Source organism: Acinonyx jubatus, chromosome E1 (genome assembly GCF_027475565.1).
Source record: "Acinonyx jubatus isolate Ajub_Pintada_27869175 chromosome E1, VMU_Ajub_asm_v1.0, whole genome shotgun sequence".
NCBI classification, from domain to species: Eukaryota; Metazoa; Chordata; class Mammalia; order Carnivora; family Felidae; genus Acinonyx; species Acinonyx jubatus.
The window spans coordinates 58,296,338-58,320,350 of NC_069397.1; the positions used below are offsets into that span (position 1 = coordinate 58,296,338).

The 24,013-nt window shown below is 56.7% G+C and overlaps 1 protein-coding gene across 4 annotated transcripts in view; it reads left to right on the plus strand.

Moving 5' to 3' along the window:
• RPTOR (regulatory associated protein of MTOR complex 1) overlaps positions 1–24,013 on the plus strand; it is a 334,022-nt gene that overhangs the window by 175,962 nt on the left and 134,047 nt on the right. For all 4 annotated transcript variants that reach the window (XM_027052276.2, XM_053212252.1, XM_027052278.2 and 1 more), the window contains one exon: positions 20,460–20,519. In XM_027052276.2, coding sequence (XP_026908077.1) covers positions 20,460–20,519 — 60 coding nt within the window. The remainder of the gene's footprint in view (positions 1–20,459; positions 20,520–24,013) is intronic.

Consider the following 24,013-nt stretch of genomic DNA (forward strand, 5'->3'; position numbering starts at 1 on the left):
TCCTGACTAGCATCTTTTGAATTCCAGAATCATGGGACCATGTGCAACCCGTGCATGTGGGTTTACAATGGTGTGAATTAAGCCACAGGACGTCAGCCTCTTTGGTTTTCTTGCTCCTTGTCACTTGTGCCCCTGGTGTGCATATACTTGACATGGAACAGTTTGAACCAGAGACAGAGAGCCCGTTAAAGTGGCCGCGAGGCCAGGCATCGGGCACGGGTGTTCAGCACTGTCAGCCGGTCGTTGGAACAGCCCGACGCTCGTGTGCTCTGCGGTTGAAGTAACAGCGTCTTTGGAATGCCTGTTCGGTTCCAGGTGGCCGTAGAAGTCCTTGCATTGCACAGGTTTGGGAGACGGAGTCCCTGCCCGCCAGCCGGAGAGAGTCTGCAGGGGGACAGCTCCCTTATCCGTGCTGCTCTTGGCACGGAGAGAAGGACCAGCGTCCCTCTGCCTGCCTCGGAGCGGGCGGCATCGTGTTGGCTGTGTGTTGTCAGTTCTATCAGTGAGAAGGTGGCCACGGCATTCTGAGCAGACGATCCTGTCCGGGCCCTAGGCTCGAACCCGGGTTTGGCCCATTGTGCGTAGTCCAGCACGGCAAGACCCCGCAGTCTGAGGGAAGGGACGGTGACCGTGAGCCCAGAAAGAGGGTGAGGTCCGCGGAGGTGAGGCTCAGGAGCGGGTCTTATTCTGCAGGCAGCATCTGTTCTGTGCCACCCGGGGTCCCATTCAGAAGACGTGCACGCGGATCCACAGTAGGGCGGCTCAGGCCCTGCTGGGAACGAGCACGGGCGCGGGCACGGGGCAGCGTCCTGGTGCAGACACAGCGCCGAGTGGCCTTGGCGGTGGCTCTGATGGCCCGCGGGGGCTCCCGGCTGGCCCTCCGCAGCCCCGCCCACAGTCAGTACAGGGTGTGCTTTGCAGGTGTGAGTCAAGACTCTCCCGGTCCGGAGAAGACCGCGCCCTGGGCCCCGGCGGGAGGGGGTCCCGACACAGGAGGCCTGAGCCCAGTGGGAGGTGGGGCAGGCCTTTGACACAGACTCTTAGCTCAGTCTGGAGGAAGGAAAGGAACGGCGCACGCACGACTTACCAGATCATGTGGGCCGCTGGTTGTCTTTTGTTTTCTTTCAGGCACACGAGCTGTGCGGGTGTGTTCGACACGAGGGAGGGGCTCGGGAGAGGGAGGGCCTGAAGTGGGATGCGTTACCGCGGCTTCGCCGGGTTGGGATGATGGCAGAGAGGCCGCGTGTGGAGAAGAGGGCAGGAGCACATCCCGAGGGCAGGAAGGGAGGCAGCCGGGGACCGGGAGCCCAGAGATGCCACACGCCCTCTCAGGTATGAGAGGGCGCTCAGCTTGAGCACTTGAGAGGCCACCGTAGCTGACAGGGAGTCAGTGGTCACCTGTGCCACTTGCAGAGGGCCTGTCGGAGCCGCCGGCGACAGGAAGGGCCGCATTAACGCAAGCTGAGTGGGAAAGGGAGACCGTCGGCTGCTGTCCGTGAGGGAAGACGTGACACTGAAGGAAGGTGGTTGTGTGGTTTGTTGGCTCTTTCCATGCATTTGTGGATGGGGGGTCGGTATCCTGTCGGGGGGAAGCACTCAAGCGTTCACCCGCACCCCAGATTCGGGAGCCACGCATCATCCCTCTTAGCAGGACGTGGCAGGTGGCACCAGCCCGGGACGCCAGACCCTCTGCTGAGGTGGGCACGGGGCCGGGGGGAGGGAAGCCAGTCGGTCAAGTCACACACGTCACGGCAGTGACACACAGGTAGGATAAGAACCCAAACCACCGAAACCCAGGTATTTGGGTCGCTCTGTGGGTGGTGGCCTGTCAGAGGAGAAGGACATTGTGGACGGGGGCAGAGTGTAGTGGGAGTGGTTGAGGGGCTTCTGGACTGAACTGGGCCGGGAGACACCGGCCGAGGGGGACCAGTTCAAAAGCCCGAGAACCAGGGACGGAAGACAGGGATGGGGGGCGTGGGAGAGCTAGTCGAGGAGGGAGAGGGTCCAGGGGGGAATGTGGCTGCCTTGTGAGGGTTTCAGAGCACCGGAAGGAGTCCGGGGAGGTAGGCGTTCGATGTGGGTGTTGAGTGTGGGGAGGAGGATGGCGGGCGCTGGATGGAGGGGAGGCAGGCGAGCCAGACTGTAGAGTCGGGGCGTCGCGGGCGTGGGGAGGAAAGATGAGCAGAGCACAGTAGCCTGATGGGCTGGCATGGGCTCAAGCGAGGAGATTATTGTTTAAAATGAAAACTTGTGTTAGAAGTGAGACTGGGAAGTCGAGATCATCGACCCCACGTCCTGCTCCTGGAGCATCGGCCGCGCTGAGGGCCCAGGTCCCGGGGGTTTGGGGAGCAGTCGGCACGTCACAGGAGGCCTTGAGGGGCAGGCGGCACACACGGGGGCAGGGGGAGGGGGAGCACTGCCCTGGCTGGTGCCGGGCCCAGGGATGGAGTGGCCACCCTAAGGTGCCCGTGGAAGCTTCCAGAGAAGCAGGCCGTCAAGGCCACGGGCCCCGCCTTCCCCAGCCAGAGACAGGCTGACGGAGCCACCGCTGGGCCGGCCCAACCCGGGAGGCCCTGCGTCCCCGGGGGGTGAACAGAACTGCCCTGTGGCTGAGGCCAGGAGGCCGTGCCATCAAGTACACGCTGCCCTGCGTCTCTTAGCGTCCTCACGCCCCTCTGTAACCCATAACCGGTGGACGTTCTGGTGCAAACCTAGGTTTTTGCCGAAATGAATTACAAGATGAAGGATTCAGGGTGCCGCATCATCACTTGTGAACGCAGCCTCTCTGGTCAGTCCCATGCACAGCGGGCACACGCGGGTGGAGGCCTGGAGCCCGCAGGACGACGACGTTGCACACGCGGGCGTATTTGCGCGCTTCCCTTACGGGATGAGCGCCGACGGGCCTCAGCCGCGGCACCAAGCAGGGAAACCCTCCTCACCACCTGTGCCGTTACTTTCGTTTCCACGTGCTTCCGGTCCCCCCACCCCCACAAGACAACAGAAGAGCAGGGCGGAGGGCGGGGAGGCGGCAGCTCGTTCGCGGCAGGGGCGCCGTCGGGAGTGGGGTGTCGTCCTCGTCTGGCGCGTGAAGATAACTAGGGACGGGGGAGTTGGACCTCGGCCCGACGGGCATGGCGGCCACACGGCAGACAGGCCCAGGCGCTCTGTCCGAGGCTGTTCTTTATTCCCGTCTCCTGCCGCGATGACCCTGCAGTGGCCTCAGAAATGCAGGGCCTGAAAGCATTTCTTGGTTAGCGCCTTCTTGGTAGGACACCCCCGTCCCGGGCGTGGGCGCGGAGGGGGGGCCGGACAGGTGGCCTGCGTGCTGCCGCCCAAACCCCAGGGTGTGTGAGAGACGCGGCCCGCGGGGGTTCCGCCCACACCGAGACCGGAAGGTGTTTCTGGCCCTGCGGCGGCGGCCGGGTCGCACACGGTGACTGTGGGGCGTGGGGTCCAGCGTGTGGGCTGGTCGTGGAGGCAGCATTTTCTGCGCACGCAGGAGGAACAGTCATTGCAAATGTCTCTCCTTTTTATGGGCCAGTTTTTCTTGTTCTTTCTCAAGAACAGGAGCTCCCTGGCCGGTTGTTGAGCGCGAAGCCTGTTGGAAAGGGCCTCCCGTTATTGTGATTTATGCCGGTGCTTTGCTGGAGGCCTGCGCCGGGGGGCGCTTTGTGCACCGAGGACATCGTTGGAAGTCAGTGAGGCCCGGCTCGGCCACCCTTCCCCCCGGGGGCTCTGAGCAGACAGGACGGATGTGCCGCCCGTCGGGGACACGTGGTCAACGTGGGGCTGCCCGTAACTTGTTCTTCCTGGAAGACAGACGCGCGGCAGCCTGTTGCCTGTCCTGAGCTGTCGTTCACTGGTCCCGCCTTCAGACGGTTTGGCCTGGCCGGGCCCCTCCACACAGCTGTGGCGGGAGGCAAAGAGGCCAGCACTGTGTGGGGACACAGGACTTCCCGGGGTGGGGGGGGGTCTGCCTGTCCGCCCGCCGGAGCGCTGAGGTCATGCTCGTTGGAAACACCGCGGGTTTTAGAAGGGCTTTGATCCTGTTGCTGTAGATGGAGGACACAGGATACCCTGAAGAACCAGGCGCTCCGGGACCCTGAAAGCCCTCTGGTCCCGTCCCCTCCTGTTGGCCAGCCCCGTGTCCCTGAGTCTCTGTGTTCCGAAACACCAGCGTGTGGTGGCTGTGTTCTCCGTCCCTCGTTGCGGGGTGACAAGCACGCCCGTGGCCAGTGCTCTGTGCCGTAAGCGTGAGCTCTATGATACTGACTGTAGAACGGTTTCCAACCACAGGTGCTTTCCCATATGGCTTCGCCTCGGCTCGTGCTAAAGGCCCGGGGGCCGGGAGAGCCGACACTGCCTGAACATGGCTGTGCCGCGGTCAGGGAACAAGACGCGCGGCCTGTGGCTGCCCAGGCTGACCGCTTCGGTTGCAGCGGAGCAAACGGAAACACAGATCTTCAGACCCCAGCCCGGGGGTCTAGCCGCTGCCCCGCACCGCCTGCTTTATGCCAGACGGTGTCATTTTGACCCACACTGTTCTGTAGTCTCGTGGGAACCAGCTTTCTGCCACGGGCGTTGTAGACTGCCCAGTACCTGGCAGAGCGGCGTGTAGCCCGTGGGAAGCTGTGTGGCACGTGTTTGGTTGCAGGGGACCTACGGCGCCCCAGAGAAGTCAACAGGGGCCCAGACGTCATGTCCCCAGGGCATCTAGAAGCCCCCTCCCCCCTCAACCCCCCCACCATGAGAAGCTCAAGGGCTCGTAGGTTGTGTCCTTTCAGATTCGCTCTCCTTGACCAGACCCTCTGGTGCGCTGTCCCTCTCTGTGGCGGTCACTCTGTGGCCGTCCTCACACTGGCTCACGGACCCAGCGTCCACCTGTCTGTCGCTGTCTCGCCACCTGCGCCCCTGTGGTGCCCATGTGCCAGCGGCATGCCTGTGCCCCGCCCTCCCTGGAACCCGTGCCCCGCCACCCGCCACGCCCAGGCATGGTGACACCCCGCCACGGGCGCCGGTCCCAAACTGGGAGGTGTCCTCGGCAGAGGAGGAGACGAGATCGCCTGTGTGCAAACCTTCTATGTCCGTTTTCAGCCATTGTCCTCTGTCGGGCTGTAGACTCTTTCTTGTTTTGAGTCCTTTCCGCTTGTTCTCAGTCTCCTGTTTTCTTTACCTCAATTAGGGCCCCTGGCGTTGTCTCCTTCTTCTCTGCCTCTCCAGGGGGAGCTGCAAATGTGGAGAGCAGCTCACGTGCAGCCACAACAGCACAGAACACGTTCGCTCTCAACCCGAGAGAGAATGTCAGCCTTGGCGCTGACCGGTCGCGAGGGCGGGATCGCCGGGTTCGGAGGTGAAATCGGCACACTCCCCCTGTGTTGGCCCTTCGGACCGCAGGGCCCGGAGATGCCAGTCGTCGTGAGGGTTCCGGTGGGCCTTGGTCGTCCCGGGCCCCCTCGCGGGCAGTGTCGTAACGTGCGCAGCGGAGGGAGGGGGCGACGACAGTCACCCGGAATTCCGCCCGGCCGATCTGTTCACTGTTCCTTCCCACTCCCCGTCCACACAGGCACATAATCGTGCTTAACCAGAGTTACGTGTTTTGTATTTTATTTTTTAAGTTGAAGGTTATCATTCTATAGTGTTAGCCAGTATTTTATTCTCAAATTTAATATTCCATCTCATTTATAGACATACCATTTAAAGCATTTCCCTATAGTCGTAAAATTCAAGTATTTGCAGGTGTCTTTGCCCCCTGTTTGTCCTCACAGGGCGTCACCGAGCTCTCGCCTCGCTTGGACACGCTCTCAGAACACATTTCCGGGAACGGGGTCAGTAGGTCGAAGCGTGTAGCTTGGGATGCCAGTTGCCAAACTTCTGTACCAATAGGCCGCCCCAAATCTCATCTACCCGGAAGTGCCCTTTCAGCGCAGTCTTCTGTGATTTCCAGACAGAACACGATCCTTGCTTTGCACAGATACTCTCGTCACATGGTAACTATGTTTAATTCTTGATGGGCTGCCAGACTCTTCCACGGCAGCTGAGCCGTGTCACACCCTTAGCACAAATCCTGTTTGCCTGCGGCCTTGAGGTCTCTTTTATTACCTATCTACTCACATCTTTTGCTTGTTTTTTAATCGTGTTGTCTTTTTTCTTGTTGGGTCGTAGGAGGTCCTTCTTTATTCTAGATCCTAGACCCATATCAGACGTACGTAGGATTTGCAAATATTTTCTCCCCGTCTGTGGGTGATCTTTCTACTTGTTGAAAGTGTCCCTTGACACAGGAAAGTTCTCCACCTCACCTGCTTTTCTTCTCTTGTTGCTTATATTTTTGATGCCATGTTCCAGAGTCATGAAGGTTTATACGCCTGTGTTTCCTTCTAAGAGTTTTATAGTTTTATCATTTTTGCTTGTACATTTAGGTCTTTGATTGATCTTGAGTAGGTTTTTGTGGACGGGTTGGTGACGTCTTAAAGAAGCGTGCCTTGGACCCTGAGCCTGTTTTGTGCATCGAGAGCAGCCTCACAGGATAGCAGGTGCGTCACCGAAACGGCTTGGGAACCGTGTAAAGAAAAGTTACCTTCTGCAGGCTGAAGAGCTCTTTGTTTTGCGTGGTTCTGCGGAGGGCATCCCTTGATAGACCGTGGGTTAGCTTATTCTGTAGGAACGTAAAACGTTAATTCGTTATGCAGCTTATCACGCTGGGAAAGGACAGAGCCTGATGCCGTTCGTACCTCCTCCGTCAGTGTTTGCACTGTTAGTATGATGGTTATGTAACAACTCTGGAAAATATTTCTTCTCGTCTGGATTAATCAAATTGCCAACGTGCTTTCAAAACCACACAGAATCACACTTTTTCTGTGTCACAGGATGTCAGGGCCAGCCACTTCTCTGAGGTTTATATCGCTAGTAGCTATTGGGGTCTTGTTTTTTGCTGGCAGGTGAAAATTGGTGTCAGGAAACCAGCCTTCTTTAGGTGACGGGAAGGTTCTTCCTGGGCAAACCGCGTGATGTAGACGTGTGGAGGAGGAGGGTCACGGGTCCCCGTGCGCCTGCTGCCTCCTGGGGGTCGTGACCCGCCCGGCTCGCCAGAAAGTAGCAGTTAGAAAAATTGAGACGATGCCACCTTTTTAATGCTTCCTTTTCTCCATTTTAGTGTTACTGTGGGTTTTTTTCTTTGTCCATCACATCCTTCCACATACTGCAAAGGATGGAAAGAACGTTCCTTCAGGATTCGGACTTGAGGGGAGGAGAATGCGCACCTGCAGGGTGTGCAGCTCGTGAGGCGGGTGGACGTGCTTCTCTTCCTCATCTTGGGGACAAGCCAGACGGTGGTGAGCCAGCCTTGGATGGGCTGCTGTCCATGCCTTGGGCCACGTTCTCGTCCCTCAGCATGGAAATAAGCTTTCTGCTCTGTCCCCATCGTCTCTGGAGAAGCAGGGCCATGGGTTTATGCGGGGACACATTGCATCCCCACGGCCACCGCCAGCCCTGCACGGATCACGGCCTGAGTGACCACACAGGACCAGGCAAAGCACTTGGAGTCTTGTGTGTGTGTGTGTGTGTGTGTGTGTGTGTGTGTGTGTGTGTGTCACAGTGGACTGGCTTTCCATTTGTGGATGTAAATTTCTTCCTATAAAAATGCCAAAATTATACACAAACAATTACTGACGCTAGATACGGGACACTGTTGTGTCCTGGGGTCGTCTGGGGTCTGGTTCTCGCGGGCACGGGCACTCTTGTGTCCTGTGGTGAGCAGACATGCACTCGGCTTCCTGGTGGCGCAGAAGGGAGACACTGGGCCAACGAGGACTCGTCGGTGGGGCAGCACCTGTGTTTACTCGTTCTTCGGTGCTCGCGTGTGCGTGGTTGGTAGAGGGGGGTGCAGTCGTGACGTAACCGGGATCTTGCGGTGTGAACAGGGAAGTTGGAAATCCTGTGGGCTCAGAGGCTGCCCCTTGCTGACCGTGGGGTCCGTCTGCTCCTGGAGCCAGCAGGGCAGGGTCGGAGAGAATCGCCACGGAGGGTGATGTCAGGGGCCGCTGACCTGATAATATCCAAAGCATGGACGAGGAGCACGGCAGATGAGATCGGCAAGTATGGCAACGCGACCACCCTCGGCCTGGTCTCCAAGCCCCTTGCCCGCTTAAGGAGCCCCAGGGCTTGAGGACAGAACGTGTACCGTGCATGTTAAGGAACACAGCGGACGACGCAGATCGACGTGAACTCACCCGGTCGCCACCAGCACGCCGGCAAGGAGCCCAGTCTCACAGTCGCGCTCTTCCCGCCCCGGCCCTCGGGGACCGCTTCCTGGTGGCTGCGCTGGTCGAGAGCACAGGGAAGCGGGTGGGGCGTCTGGACTTCACTTCCCCGGCTCCGCCTGCTGTCTGTGCAGTTCTCGTCTGCTGTGGAAAACTCGCCGTCTCGTGTAAGCTCCGCGTGCCTCTGGCTGATCCCCACCCCCCCCCCCCCAAATCCCCGGCGATGTTACCGTCACGTCCATCTGCTTCTATTAAGTGAACAGGCACAGACTCACGGTTCATAAAGCAGCTGAGATATCTGGTACTTACTGGTCCACTTAATTGATAAATGTTTCACTTGCAAGAAATTAAAATCATGTTGCTGCTATGAACGTTTGGAGACATACCCTGGGCGTTCTGGCTTCCCGAAGCGTAACTGGAGGTGTGAGTGGAGGGAAAGCACGCAGGGAGAGCTTGGTGTCGGGGGCCGCGGGGCTCGGCAGTGGGTTCGCCGTGAACACCAGGCGTGAAAACCACTGAGACTTCAGTCCCGAGGAAGGCGAGTGGACGAGGGTGTGCGGCCCAGCGCACAGCTGTTGGCCAGGCGACACGTCAGCCGTGGTCCAGGCCACAAGGAGACTGGGATGGAGAGTCCTGCAAGGCTCCTGGCAAAGACGAACGGGTTGAGCGCACTTTCCGTGTCTCTCCTGGTCACGCTGCCTCGGGTCTGGGGGCTCCTGGCCTCTGGGCCTCCCTCGTGCAGCGGGGGGTCCTTGCTCATAAGCTGCCACCCTCCCTCTTTCCTCATTTCCCCTGCTTTCCCGGGTCGGGTCTGGGGTGACACATTGGACACGTTCTATGATTGCCAAGAGAAATCGGCGGGCACTCTTTCTGAGTTTGGGTCTGATCACCTTGGCCCCACGTGGGCACACGTGGCATGTGGGTCCAGAGGAGGGCACTGCAATCGGCGGGCAGGCTGGCTGGCTGGGTAGTTTCAGGACCTCCCGAACCTCAGCCTTCTCCCCCCGCGAGATAGGATGATAACAGCAGGCGTGTAAATAGGCCGCAGGGGACGTGTAGGAGGTGGTGTGGCCGCAGCCGCCGGCCTCCTGTGGTCCTGGGCAGGTGCGGTGGCCAGGAGAGCACATTCCGGGTTGTCTGTGGTCGTGTCACCGCGGGTCAGCTCGCGGCTGCCACTGGGGAACCACTGCCCCTCTCCACGTGGAGTCGCGTCCCCACACCGCGCACCCCTCTCCGGGAGTCAACCTGGTGCTGCTGGAACATAGTCAGGTTTTTTAAATAGGAAGGACTACGCAGGTTTAATCACTTAATTTTTACCTAAATTTAACTTCATGCGTCCGCCCCAAGGCCACCTTTTATCCTAGACAAAGATGGACGGAGGCCCGGCTGCCACATGTGAGAGAGGGAGGACCGACTCCAAGGAGACTCCTACTCGTGGGTGTGTGAAGAGTGAACTCAGCCCGTGCGGGCTCAGGCGGGAGGGCGGCACTGCCGGAGGAGTTTGGAAGTTCGGCCTTCCCTCCGAGACACAGAGCAGCCTGGCCTGCGGCCGATGTCTGCAGCACGCTCCAAGCCGCCCGGGCCCGCACAGCCCAGTGGACGGGACTCCTGGCCCGACTCCCCGCCTTCTTTACAGGGACGGGAGTTTTGGCCCCAGGGAACAAGGAGAAGGTCACATGCACGTGACCCCAGTCGGGCCTCCGTAACGCTCTGCGGGCTTCCGCTGGCCTCGGCTGCGGAAGGAGCTGAGGTCTCGCGTGTCCTGTGTTGGTCTCCAGTCCTGGTTCCGATTCCTGCCGGCCCGTTTCTTCTCCCACGTGTTCTGTGGAGTAGAACCCGGCCTGGCTCGGGGCCGCCGGACGGACGCACGGCAGTCGTGGAGTCGTGCGGGGACATCGGCTCTGGTTCGCTGTGCCGGGGACTGACTGCTCTGAAGCGGTCCGTGCGGAAGCAGCTCGCGAGCTCTGCCCATCTCAGCACCTCAGAGGCTGCGGGGTCAGGCGGGGTCAGCTCTCCTGACGCTGTCATTTGAGTAAGTGGGAAGGCATCGGGCGCTACGCAGCACCGTCCTCCTCAGGCTCCGAGGCCGGGTGGCCGGCGCCTCCTGCCTATGGACACAGGCCACACACATCCGAGACTGAACTCCGCGATGCAGAGCACAGACCGGGGTCAAGGGCGAAGCTTCTTAAAAGAGCACGTCAGAGGGCCCGAGAGAAGTAAAAGCATGACCGTGGCAGACACTTATAATCCGAGTGTGTGGTCCTTCCATTTGAAAGAACCACTTAATTTTTACCTAAATTTAACTTCATGCGTCTGCCCCAAGGCCACCTTGTGTCCTAGACAAAGACGGATGGAGGCCGGCTGCCACCTGTGAGTATAAACAGGTGTATATTTAGGGGTGAGCCTTCCCTCTCTGCCCCTGAGCACCACTTTGTCCGAGCACCACTTTGTCCTGGTGCTCGAGCGCCGGGGCTCCCTTGGGGTCACAGCCTCAGCCACCGCCCCCTGCCCCCTTTCTCTGCACCACTGGCTGATTAAAAAAAAAAATATTTTTTTTTAATGTTTATTTATTCTTGAGACAGAGAGAGACAGAGCATGAACAGGGGAGGGGCAGAGAGAGAGGGAGACCCAGAATCCGAAGCAGGCTCCAGGCTCCGAGCTGTCAGCACAGAGCCCGACGCGGGGCTCGAACTCACAGACCGCGAGATCGTGACCTGAGCCGAAGTCGGACGCCCAACCGACTGAGCCACCCAGGCGCCCCACCACTGGCTGATTTTTAATAGTGCCAGAAGAAGCCTGCTAAGTCAGACTGCAGGGGGTGCTCTCGCGGGGTCCTGGGTGAGCAGGCCGGAGCGCCACGCGCCTGTCACAGGAGGAGTCCCCGCCCTGCAAAGCTGCGCCTTCCTGACCCGGCTGGGCTTCCTCGGGGAGGGTTGGGGTTTGCTCACCTCTTCTCTCTGGCAGGAGGCTGTGTTCTTTTCCCTCCTCAGTCAGGGTCTGCACCGGGCCGAGGAGGCTGGAGAGTCTGAAGTAGCCTCGAACAAGCCAGATCCTACTTTACCAGGCGGCCTCTGTGGGAACAGGCCGGCAGGGCTGGCCAGGTTTCGAGGCCTCCTTCGTTGGCTGTGGGCCATGAGAGCCACCTGAAGGAAGAGGCTTGCTTTGTAGGAAAGAGCACATTAGCGCAGTGCTGGGAGAGGCTGGGGCCTCCCTCGAAATGTCGACAGTCTTCAAAAGTGGAAACAGACGACTGACGTTTGAAAAACATACATATTTCCCTTAAATGTTTTCCTGACATTGGCTCATCAACACAGGAACGTCTGTACCGAGTCCGTCTGTCTCTTCGTCCCTGTTTACTCTTTATCGTGGGATGTTTCCAGCCGTTCTAACAAACGGTTGAGAGAGTAGTAAGATGAACCCCTGTGTACTCATCACCCCTCTTTTACAACTGTTTGCTTCGTTGTGTTGTTTATATGCCTAATTTAAGTAAATTATAGACATTCTGATATTAACCCCCCGATACTTCAACATGCATTTTTTAAAAGACATTTTAATCTCTTCTGAACTAAAAGGACAGAACCGTCACGAAGCTCACACCATTCCCTTGAAAAACCTGTCCACAGGTGTCCAGGCTCACGCTCCAGGCAGGTGCTATTGGGGCCCCAGGGACACCCACCAGCGCCCGGCCCTGGGGCTGTGGCCTGGAGACAGACGGGGTCAGCTCGCTGCCTCGCACGGAAGAAAGCGCAGATGAAGGGGTGTCTGTCCTCCTCTGACCGATGGGATCATCGGCTTTTCTTTGAGCTGGCTGGCTCCTGAGGCGGGGCGGCCCCGAAATAGCGAGCTCCTGAGCCCTTGAGTCGTGTCCTCATTCCGGGCTGGACGCCCCTCGGGAGAGTATGCTGCGAGGCATCGTTAGAAGGGGCAGCTATTTAAAGTTAGCAAATTAGGACCTAACGATACCAAACCGCAGGCTTTTAATTTAGTTACAAATTCCAGGTAATTGACACACTGGTTTCAAGTGGGGGATTGTTTTTTGAAACCTGCTGGAGTAAATGAAATGCCAAAGAATTTCCTTGTTTTACTTGAAGCGTGTTTATCGCCCCTTTGAGTTGTCTCCCCAAGTTCCTTTTAAGAAGGGAGTATTCCAAGCCGACGTCTTCTGGGAGCGCTTCACGCTGGGGAGGCCTCCGTGAACACAGTCCAGTCTGGGGAAGCTTCTGGGCATGTCATTCGTGGGCTCCGGGAGGCGCCCGGTGCCGCCTGTGGAAGAGAGCTCCCAGCCGGTCTCTCTTGCCGAGCACAACCTCGGTAGGAACATAGTGCAAGTGAGACTTGAGTAGCAGCCTGCCAGGGCCGTCCTCTGTCCCCCAGCTGCCACCAGGCATAGGAGCGGCTTCTAGAGGGGCTCCCGCCTGGGGGCGTTGGAGGGGGGAGGTGCGCCCCCTCCAGGCAGTGCCGGTGTCTTCCTGAGCTGGGAAGCTCTCCACACCTCCTGGTTCAAGAGGTTTTACCGAGCTCGGTCTCCAGCCCCCTGCCCGCCTCCCGGAGTGCTGAAGGTGCCCACCTTCTGTCCAGTGTTTGCTCTTTCTGGTGAGCGGCCCCCTCCCTGAGTCCCCTTGTCAGCGTAGCCTCGGCTGTGGCCAGAAGGATCCTTGTGAATAACCAGAGGCTCTCCTGTGCCTGGGCAGAGGACACAGCAGCTGCTTTGTGCCTGCGGTGAAATGATGTAAAAACAGTCTCAGTAGAAAAAAATAAAAAAAAAAAAAGAGATAAATATTAAGATGACAAAATAAAAGAGAACCAGCAAAGAGAAGGAAGAGATTTAAGAAATAAAATTTAATTCCAAAATTTAAGTGACCTTAAAATCCGTTACCAGTGAGTAGGTGTTCCAGGAAATGGGAAGCAATAAAACATGAGAAGCACAACAAATAAGAGAATGAAGATTCAGCATACAGATGATGATTCTAGAAACCCGGGAGAGAGATCTTAATACAGTGGAGTGTGAGCTCACTGTGCACTTCACCACGGCACGCGCTTTTCCAGAGGTTACCACGACTCCCTGTGCACGCACAGAGACACAGAGCAATACAGAGACACAGGCAGGCATGCACACGCGCACACGCACACACGCACACACTCAGAGCTGCTACAGTTGAGTTCAAAATAAACCATTAGCAACTAGGAGCCTACAGACAGTAAGAGAACAATAAAGTTTGGCCACGTGAGCTCCATCCCGGGACTGCTCTGATTGCTTTCTATTAGGCCACCTATTAATATAATTCATCATCTTAATAGGTGCAAGTAGGAAAGTTATTTGATCAAATTAAAAATGAATTTTAATAAACACTTGTAATAAAAGTAGAAGGCTGCTTCCTTCACATGAGAGAAATCTCTTCCACACCAGCTGCCACCGTCACTCCGCGTCTCCATCAGTGTGAGTAGCACCGGAGAAGGGTGTGTGTGCTGACTCTAATTCATTCAATAAACCGTTCCGGAAGCGCTACTCTGTATCGCAATTAGATGAGAAATCAGAATGAAAGGTGTACGTCTTCTAAAGAGAAGGCACATTTGCATTATTTACGTGTGATCTGAATTTCAGCTTTGCAAAAAAAAAAAAAAAATGCTTTGGAAAACGATTAGCAGTGGCCGGCCGCTGGCCAAGCACCACGGGCGAGCCCTGACTCTGAGGGGGCACGGCAGGTGCCTGGGGTCCCCACGGTCCTGTGGGTGTGGGGCTGCACCATTTCTTTACCTGGGCAGTGGTTGTATTTACATTATTATTGCTTAAACTCACTTCTGTGTCTCATGCTTTTCACATATGGTAGACTTCACGATAATTGTTTGCAACGTGTTACCTTTTTTATATATTAAAAATATAGCCAGCAAGGAAATCCTGGGAAGGAAAGGAAATCTGATTCACGGCAGTGACAGCAACAGACAATGACAAGAATGAGCTGGCCCAGAACACCGCATGTGTGTATAGAAAATCCCATAAAACTTGACTGATCGAAACGAAACACAGTTTGATAAAGGGAGGAGGTGGCCACACCATTACAGGGTGAGACCCAGTAAATTAAGGACATAAATTCTCCATAAATTAAACCATAAATTTAGCACAGTGTTGACAAATTGATTTTAAAGGTCAGCTGGAAGAATCAATGTTTGAGAATAGCCGTGAAAATTTTTAAAAAAGAGAAGAAAACAGATTTCTGAAAGAAACCTCAACCTACCATTTATCAGTGCCACTTCAAGGTACAGTCAGAATAAGAGTGGACATTCGAGTCAGTGGGACAGAATAGAGAGCTCCAGAAACAGAATCTATATGTGTCGGAATTTGTAATTTAGAAAAAGAATAAATCACTCAGCATCTAGTATCCGGGGCACGTGGCTTACCATTTGAAAATCTTTAATCCCCCTTTCTTAATAAAAAAATTCCAAACATAATGAAGATTTAAATGTAAAAAAGAAAACTCAAAAAAGTGCTAGGAAGAATATCAGCTGGGAGAATTAAAAAGCCATAAAGGGAGTGATAGATTTTATCAAACACAAATCTTAAGTTTTGTATGGCAAAGAAAACAAAATTCAAAATACGGTCAGCCTTTGAGCGACTCGGGTATGAACTGCACGGGTCCACTTACATGCAGACTGTTTCGGTAAATACAGTACGTGCTGTAAATGCACTTTTTCTTGCGATTTTCATAACAACGTTTTCTCTTCTCTAGTTTGCTTTATTGTAAGAATGCCATATGTGATACACGTACAAAATGTGTTTCAGTTAACTGTTATCGGTAAGGCGTCCAGTCAGCAGCAGGCTAAATTAGTAGCTAAGTTTCAGGGAGTCCAAAGTTCCACGTGGATTTTTGTCTACGGGAGAGGTGGTGCCCCTCGCCCCTGTGTTGGTTTTGGGTCAACTGTACATTGATAAATGAGGGAAGATTGTGCAGCATATAACAAAAGGTTGATTCTTTTAATGTAGGAAACACAAAGATCAGTAAAATGATGAGTACCTCGATACAAAAATGCAAAGGGCATGAACAGGCAACAAGCAAAAGAAAAACAATTAAAAAATTATTAACCGGCATTAAACCTCAATATTAATCAAAGACATTGGCATGATCTGTCACTTATCAGTTGGGCAGACGTTTGTTTTGTTTTTTATGGTGATAAACCCTGTATTCGCAGGAAGTGAGAAACTGAGCACGTTCAGCCTTGATATGACAGTAAATGAGTCTTCCTGTCTGGAAAGCCCTCACACAATGGGGAGTAATTCAGCACAAGTGCACCCATTCATCAGGCAGGTTTGCTTCTGAGAATGCGTCCTGAGGACAACAGACTCAGTGTTCATACAAACAGGGTTCATTCAGACGTTGAAGAAGGTGATGTTCTACGTGTCGGCTTTCATACCGTCCCAAGACACACAAGGGCAGGTTAGGGAACAGCCTGGTAACCTGCGGTCTATTCCAGTGATGGGATGATGGGACACCAGTTAGCGGCAAAGCAGAATAAACTCATGATCCAGACAAGACCACGGATAAACCTCAAAGTCACGCTGGCTGAAAAGGGCCTGGTATAAAAGTACACACCGGACGCTTGTGAGTAAGTCACTGGGAGAATCAGAGCAAGGTTTGTCTCTGTGGGCAGTGGGAAGAAGTGGGAATTGCCCGGGAAGGCCGGAGGGAAGTTTCTGGGATGTTGGTAGTGGTCTCCGTAGGAGACCTTCCCGATAACAGCTCATCAAAACATATTTTGTGTGTGTATTATATGTGGTATTCTTACAATAGAACTAGAGAAGAGAAAACGTTATTATGAAGATCGTTGAGATTTACAGGACTTACCGTATTTACTGAAAAAACGCAGGTGTATGCCTTTGTCAAAATTCCGTGAATGTGCAGTAAGAGGTGTGCTCTCATTGCGTGTGATCTTACATTAGCATCAGCGGGCGAAAGCACCGAGCAGATCTGGGGATTTAGGCGTGCGTGCCGAAGGGTGCAGAGGGGGGAGGGGTGCGGTGCCTGCCCCGAAAGTAAAGTGAATCAACCGAGGGAGAGACAGAGATGTGATGACATCAGACGCTAATGCTGGACCCCAGGCACTTCCTGGCAGATTCTTCCAACTTTGCTGAAGGTTTGAAAATATTAGGGGACAAATGTTTTTGAGAAATAGCTGTCATGTGTATGACAATATTCTCTGGTAGAAGGAAACAAGCCCAGTCGTAGACACCGGTTGCGTGCACAGGCTGGGCACGGTCTGGAAGAGCAGGGTGGAACCAGTGTTAACGGTGGCCACGTCTGCGCAGGAGGGTGGGGGCCGGACCACAGGCTTCGCACGCCCGTCACGCACGTCTGCGCTGTTTGGGACTTCACAGTGACCGTGATTTCCTGTCGTCCTACGACAAACTAAATCAGGATTCGATTTTTTGCAAAAGGCAAAAGTGAAAATGTTAGCAGTTACCTTAGGATTTGGGGTAATTTTCACTTGCAATTTGCTGTATTTTTATGTTTTTTTTATGGCAAATACATGTTTTCTTTTGTTGGTTTTTATTTTAGTTAGAAAAATATTTACTGTATTCCCATTCTCAGAAACAACACCAAGCACTTACATGATACTTTCTGAGGTTACAGAACTAGGTTTTGTCTTTATTTCTTTTTTAATATTAATGAATTTGTTCTGCATAGAATCTGGAGGCTACCTGCTTTCAAGAGTGACAGGAAGAGCAGAATATAGGTGAAATGCTAGAAATCCATGAAAACCACCAAATCAGTCTCCTGCTGTGTTCAGGTGCTCACGTGTATTTGTCGGTTATCAGAACTACGTGTTGGGCACCATCAAGCACTGGGACGTACTGATGAACAGGGTGACACAAGTCCTTTTACTCCCCAAACTTACCTTCTGCAGTAAAGGTGAGCTGTAAACAGCTATCTAATACAACATCAGGGAGTGAGAAATACCGGTGTTAAAAAGCAGAGTGAAGGGGTAGAGAGCGGAGGTCAAAATCTAGATAAAAAAAGGAGTAAATCTCACAGTTTTCCGGGCCACGGATGCAGCAGGCCTTGGGAACCACGAGTGCAAAGGCCCTGAGGCGGGTCTCTGCCTGGTGTGTTGGAGGAACAGGACATGTCAGGGTGAATGGAGCCGGGTGAGCAAGGGTGAGCACGGGGAGCTCAAGTCAGAGCAGTGGCCGGGAGCTGCGTCCCGTGGGACCTTCCTCGGTGGGTCTCTGTGAGGACTTTGCCTTTTATTCTGAGGGGCAGGAAGCCTCTGGAGGGCTGTGAAGCAGGTGAAACGACTTACTTCAACGTTCCTTCTTCACGTTTCCTCCTAGAAGGCTTGCTCGGGCTGCTGGGTAGAGGGGTAGGGAGGGCAGGCAAGAGTAGAAGCAGAGAGACTGGTCTGGAAAATGTGCGAGATGCGGGTGCCTGGCCTGGGGCTGTGGCCCCCAGCCATGGTGGTTCTGCCCCCCAGGGCCCATTCGGCAACAGTGGGAGACGTCTTCGGTTGTCACGGTTGGGGCCCGGGTGCTGCTGCTGGCATCTCGTGGGCCGTGGTGAGGATGCCGCCTGCTGACAAAGAATGATCCGGCCCCAAGCGTCCTAGTGCCTGGCCGGACACCCTGGCCTGGGAGGTCAGCGGGTAGGAGGTGAGCAGGGGTCGGGTCAGGTGCTGTGCAACTAGCGGAGCAGACAGGACTCGCCGACGGTCTGGGATTGGCGCGTCTGACAAAGAGGCGTCACAAATGGCCCGAGCCCGTTTCTGAGCTCCGTCGCACACTGAACGGCACCACCGGCTGTGTTTTAGAATCACTGGCGTCTGACCTTAGGGCTTCTGACCATCGTCACCACCCCTGATTTTGCCTGCTCTTTGGCCTTCCGTGGGCCAGCAACAGTGCCACACAGGGGAGGAGAGAACAGTGTGAAAAAGAAGCAAGTGGTCGACGGTTCTGGCGCAAAGGGCCTCGGTGTCATTGGCCAAGGTAGCACTCGTGGCGCCTCCGTGATGGATCCGTCCACGCCGCGCTCCCACGAAGAACCACAGCGTGAACCTTTTCAGGCGTGGTGTCCCTGTGCTTAATTTTCTGCTTAGTAGAACTTCGTGTTTTCAGCAGGTGTATTAAGATGCTTACTTCCCAGACGACGCTTAAGTTGTTTTTTACAATTTCAAAGTCTTTGTGTGCTAACTCCAGAAGCTGGCCAACCGTGAGTCTGGTTCTGTGGCCTGTTTTTTCTCCAAATTCTAGGTAGGATACTCACGTCGTGGGCGCCTCTGAGGAGCGTCTGGCTCTCTGCTCGCGGGCCGTTTGCGTGATCTTGTGGTCTCTTGGTGGTAGGACTGGTCTCCTTTGGCTTTGCTCTTGGTGCTGGGATGTGGCTCTGAATCCTGGAACATGATCGCCTCCCCGGGAGTCCTGTGGGAAGTCCAGGTGTGAAGCCGGCCCTTTCATGTGGCGTGCCGGTGCTCCCTGCCTGTGTGCACGCCGGTGGGCGGTGTCAAAATCTCCGTCCGTCTTTTCGGCCGCTGTCCCCCCGGGGCCCCTTGGAGTCCCGCCCCACGCGTGTCTGGGGCAGGGGTCAGCCAGGGGCTCCGAGACACTGCTCAGCCGAGGCGGCTGCTTCTCCCCTGAGCGTGGCCCCCGCGTGCTGCGTGGCTTGGGCTGTGCCCGCGGGGCTCTCCGGGTGGAGCAGACTCACCCAGACTTGCTCCGTCGAGGGTCACATCCCTTCCCTTTCTGTCTGTATCTGTTCGCTTCTTGGTGCCTTTACGTGGCTGTGTTTTGCATTTTGTCCAGAACTGACTACCATTATTGATAAAAGGACTAGCAGGATACAAATTATTCTGTCATCACCGGAATCCGGAAGTGCCAATCAATAAGTACATTATAGGTAAAAAGACAAACAACAGATTGGCCCGGTTTGCATAGGACCCAGGATGAGAACGAAGACGCCTTTCCCGAAGATCCTTTCTGTGCCACGACGAGAGATCCTGACTGCTCTGAACCTGCCAGCGGGGGCGGTGGTGCCTGGGGGTGCGGGCAGAGCCATCGGAAGCCGAGGAAACAGGATTTGCGTGGAATGGAACTGGCCGGCGGATGGAGCATCTGGGCCGCGAGCCCCTTGTGCCCGTGGGAGGGGCCGCCCTCACCGCCAGGCAGAGACCCTCACTTGTGCTGCTTCCCTCTGAACGGGACAACACCGGCTACGACAGCCACTACCAGGAAAACGACTTCCTGAATGCTGGCGGGCGAGGCTCGGCCCCCACAGGTGCCCAGGGGTCCCCGGCAGCCGACTGCACACGCCCCACCCTGGAGGCCGCCCTCGGGAGCCGTGTGTCCTCCCAGCCTCCGTCCCTGCTGCTCTCCGACCCTCCCTGTCTCCCTCTCGCCCTTCCCACCCGGCCACCTCGGACGTGTCAGGCCTCGTCTGCCTGGCCCTGGGGCCCCTCCCTCCCCGTGGGCCCACTGCTCTCCGACCTTCCCCCACGTCTCGTGTGCAGCTAGTGATGCACAGAAATGCTTCTTGGAGCTGTGCGTGTTTGCCATTTGTCTGCTCGGCTTGTTGGGGGCCCATTTGAGCTTAACTTGTAAAGCAGGCGTTTCCCGTGTCTCCCACTAAGTGCTGCACGTTGCCCTTGTTACTCAGTGTTGCTTCTGCCCTGCTGGGTGCCAGCGGCCGGGACAGGAGGCAGGAAGGGTGGCTCCCTGCCCCCTGCCCCCCCCCCCCCCCACCGTTGGCGCACACACGGCAGACGGGGCCTGCAGGGTCCAGTCTCACTGTGACGCTCGAGTTCATGGCAACAAAGTGATATGATTGAATTCGCTTTTCTGTGTCCCCTCCCACGTTTTTCTCTGGGGTGTCCAGAGATCACTCACACTCCTTCCGGCACTCTTCCCAGCTTGCTTTCTTACCGAGGAAAAAAAGAAAGGGAACCCCGTCTGTCCACTATTTGGGTGGATGCCTCCTTTCCTGTCTCACCTGGCCCCCGCGTCCTGTTTCTCTCCTTCCGCTGATGGTGGGGAGGGGGCAGTGAGGATTTCTTCGTAAATCTGAAAGGTCCAGAATTAAGAAAATCTGGGTTTATATTTTCAGCCTCCCCCTTTATCCCCGTGCTTATCGGGGGCCCATGGTACTTCTCGTTAAATGTCCCCGTGATGGGACTCCGTGTCCTCTGTCCCTGCGCTGTGACTGACTGTCTCTCCTCTCTCTGCAGGTTTTGCATGCAGAAGTGCGTGAGTCTGGTGCCCGGGGTCACACTGGATTTAATAGAAAAGTAAGTAATATATTGGCGCTGTGCGGCTCTGGGGCCCGCGGGGTTCTCGGAGGTGCTTGCTGTCAGCCTGCGGGTGCGGACGTCTGCCCCTCGGGGAGGGCCGTGTGCCGACGGTGGCACGGGTGGTCGACGTAGCACACGACTAAGTGTGGGGCCGCGACGGAAGAAAAGCAGAATCCACGTGAACATTTGCGGATACTCCCAACACTAACGCCAAAGCAGAGGCTGCTCCCAGAGGTCTCTCTGCTCCCCAAGTGGGTTAGTGAGGTCATGGCCTAGCGCTGACCCCCTGTCCCTCAGCCCCCCTTTCACGTGCTGAGCTCCGGCGCCCCCATCCTGTGTGCTGTTTCGGGAAAGGCCGAGGTCCAGGCGGGCGCGCCCCGGTCGTGTGGCCTCTCCCTGCCCTTCCCAGTCGACGGCGGCCCGTCTCCCTCCTGTCGTGGACACTCTTGTGTCTGCTCTGCGCGTGCGTGTGTGTGTCGACTCACCTTGGCTCGTCCTGATTCACCTACTGGTTGTGCTGAAACCTTCCACTCTGGACACCGTTTCTTCCAGAATTAACTACAAGATAATAGTTCTCTAAGTCCTGATAGAGAAAAGCGTGTGCGAGAACGGCGAGGGCCTGAGTTTAATTAAGTCAGGCAGGAAAGGCAAATATACCTCTGGGTTTTTCTCCTGGAAAACTACTTGCCTGCGTGTCAGGGGAAACAGACAGGAGTGTTAGGTGTAAACGTCCACGTCAGGGACACGAAGGGCGCGGTCCTGCCGGGGATCGCGGGCACTCTGTGGCAGCAGAAAGGCCACGGCAGTGCCGCTCGAACCGGCACAGACAGTGTGCCCAGCTCTGTGGGCAGAAAAGCAAGTGAACAGTGTGCACAGGAGGCCCCCGAGGGCGTTTTCACGACCGCATGTCCGTCTGCAGGCGGGAGTCCAGGTAAGACAGTCCCTCACCGTGTGGGGTCTGGGGGAGCAGCTGTGCGGGCGGGCGTGGCTTCCTGCCCATCGTCTGAATTTTCTACGCAGGATGCACATAAATATAAGTGAAGAAGAATTAAGACGCCCGCAAACAATTCAGTGAAGAAAATTACTCCTCGTAGGTTTTGAGTGAGTGTCTAAGGGCATGTGACTGGCCTGCTTCCCTTTGGGAACTTTGTTCACGAACAGGACGGTGATGGGGGCAGGCGTGAGTGAGCAGGACGGTCATGGCGGCAGGGGGAGTGAGCAGGACGGTGATGGGGGCAGGGGTAAGTGAGCAGGACGGTGATGGCGGCAGGGATAAGTGAGCAGGACGGTGATGGGGGCAGGGGTGAGTGAGCAGGACGGTGATGGCGGCAGGGGTGAGTGAGCAGGACGGGTGATGGCGGCAGGGGTGAGTGAGCAGGACGGGTGATGGGGGCAGGGGGGAGTGAGCAGGATGGTCATGGCGTCAGGGGTGAGTGAGCAGGACGGTGATGGGGGCAGGGGTGAGTGAGCAGGACGGTCATGGGGGCAGGGGTGAGTGAGCAGGACAGGTGATGGCGTCAGGGGTGAGTCAGCAGGACGGTGATGGGGGCAGGGGTGAGTGAGCAGGACGGTGATGGCGGCAGGGATGAGTGAGCAGGACGGTGATGGCGGCAGGGGTGAGTGAGCAGGACGGTGATGGCGGCAGGGGTGAGTGAGCAGGACGGTGATGGCGGCAGGGGTGAGTGAGCAGGACGGTGATGGCGTCAGGGGTGAGTGAGCAGGACGGTCATGGGGGCAGGGGTGAGTGAGCAGGACAGGTGATGGCGTCAGGGGTGAGTCAGCAGGACGGTGATGGGGGCAGGGGGGAGTGAGCAGGACGGTCATGGCGGCAGGGGGGAGTGAGCAGGACGGTGATGGCAGCAGGGGTGAGTGAGCAGGACGGTGATGGGGGCAGGGGGAAGTGAGCAGGACAGTCATGGGGGCAGGGGTGAATGAGCAGGACGGTGATGGCAGCAGGGGTGAGTGAGCAGGACGGTCATGGCGGCAGGGGTGAGTGAGCAGGACGGTGATGGCGGCAGGGGTGAGTGAGCAGGACGGTGATGGCGTCAGGGGTGAGTGAGCAGGACGGTCATGGCGGCAGGGGTGAGTGAGCAGGACAGGTGATGGCGTCAGGGGTGAGTGAGCAGGACGGTGATGGGGGCAGGGGTGAGTGAGCAGGACGGTGATGGCGTCAGGGGTGAGTGAGCAGGACGGTGATGGGGGCAGGGGTGAGTGAGCAGGACGGTGATGGCGGCAGGGGTGAGTGAGCAGGACGGTCATGGGGCAGGGGTGAGTGAGCAGGACGGTGATGGGGGCAGGGGGAGTGAGCAGGACAGTCATGGGGGCAGGGGTGAGTGAGCAGGACGGTGATGGCAGCAGGGGTGAGTGAGCAGGACGGTCATGGCGGCAGGGGTGAGTGAGCAGGACGGTGATGGTGGCAGGGGTGAGTGAGCAGGACGGGTGATGGGGGCAGGGGGGAGTGAGCAGGATGGTCATGGCGTCAGGGGTGAGTGAGCAGGACGGTGATGGGGGCAGGGGTGAGTGAGCAGGATGGTCATGGGGGCAGGGGTGAGTGAGCAGGACAGGTGATGGCGTCAGGGGTGAGTGAGCAGGACGGTGATGGGGGCAGGGGTGAGTGAGCAGGACGGTGATGGCGGCAGGGGTGAGTGAGCAGGACGGTGATGGCGGCAGGGGTGAGTGAGCAGGACGGTCATGGCGGCAGGGGTGAGTGAGCAGGACGGTGATGGCGGCAGGGGTGAGTGAGCAGGACGGTGATGGCGTCAGGGGTGAGTGAGCAGGACGGTCATGGGGGCAGGGGTGAGTGAGCAGGACAGGTGATGGCGTCAGGGGTGAGTCAGCAGGACGGTGATGGGGGCAGGGGTGAGTGAGCAGGACGGTGATGGGGGCAGGGGTGAGTGAGCAGGACGGTCATGGCGGCAGGGGGGAGTGAGCAGGACGGTGACGGCAGCAGGGGTGAGTGAGCAGGACGGTGATGGGGGCAGGGGGAAGTGAGCAGGACAGTCATGGGGGCAGGGGTGAATGAGCAGGACGGTGATGGCAGCAGGGGTGAGTGAGCAGGACGGTCATGGCGGCAGGGGTGAGTGAGCAGGATGGTCATGGCGGCAGGGGTGAGTGAGCAGGACGGTGATGGCATCAGGGGTGAGTGAGCAGGACGGTCATGGGGGCAGGGGTGAGTGAGCAGGACAGGTGATGGCGTCGGGTGAGTGAGCAGGACGGTGATGGGGGCAGGGGTGAGTGAGCAGGACGGTGATGGGGGCAGGGGGAAGTGAGCAGGACAGTCATGGGGGCAGGGGTGAGTGAGCAGGACGGTGATGGCAGCAGGGGTGAGTGAGCAGGACGGTCATGGCGGCAGGGGTGAGTGAGCAGGACGGTGATGGCGGCAGGGGGAGTGAGCAGGACGGTGATGGGGGCAGGGGTGAATGAGCAGGACGGTGATGGCAGCAGGGGTGAGTGAGCAGGACGGTCATGGCGGCAGGGGTGAGTGAGCAGGA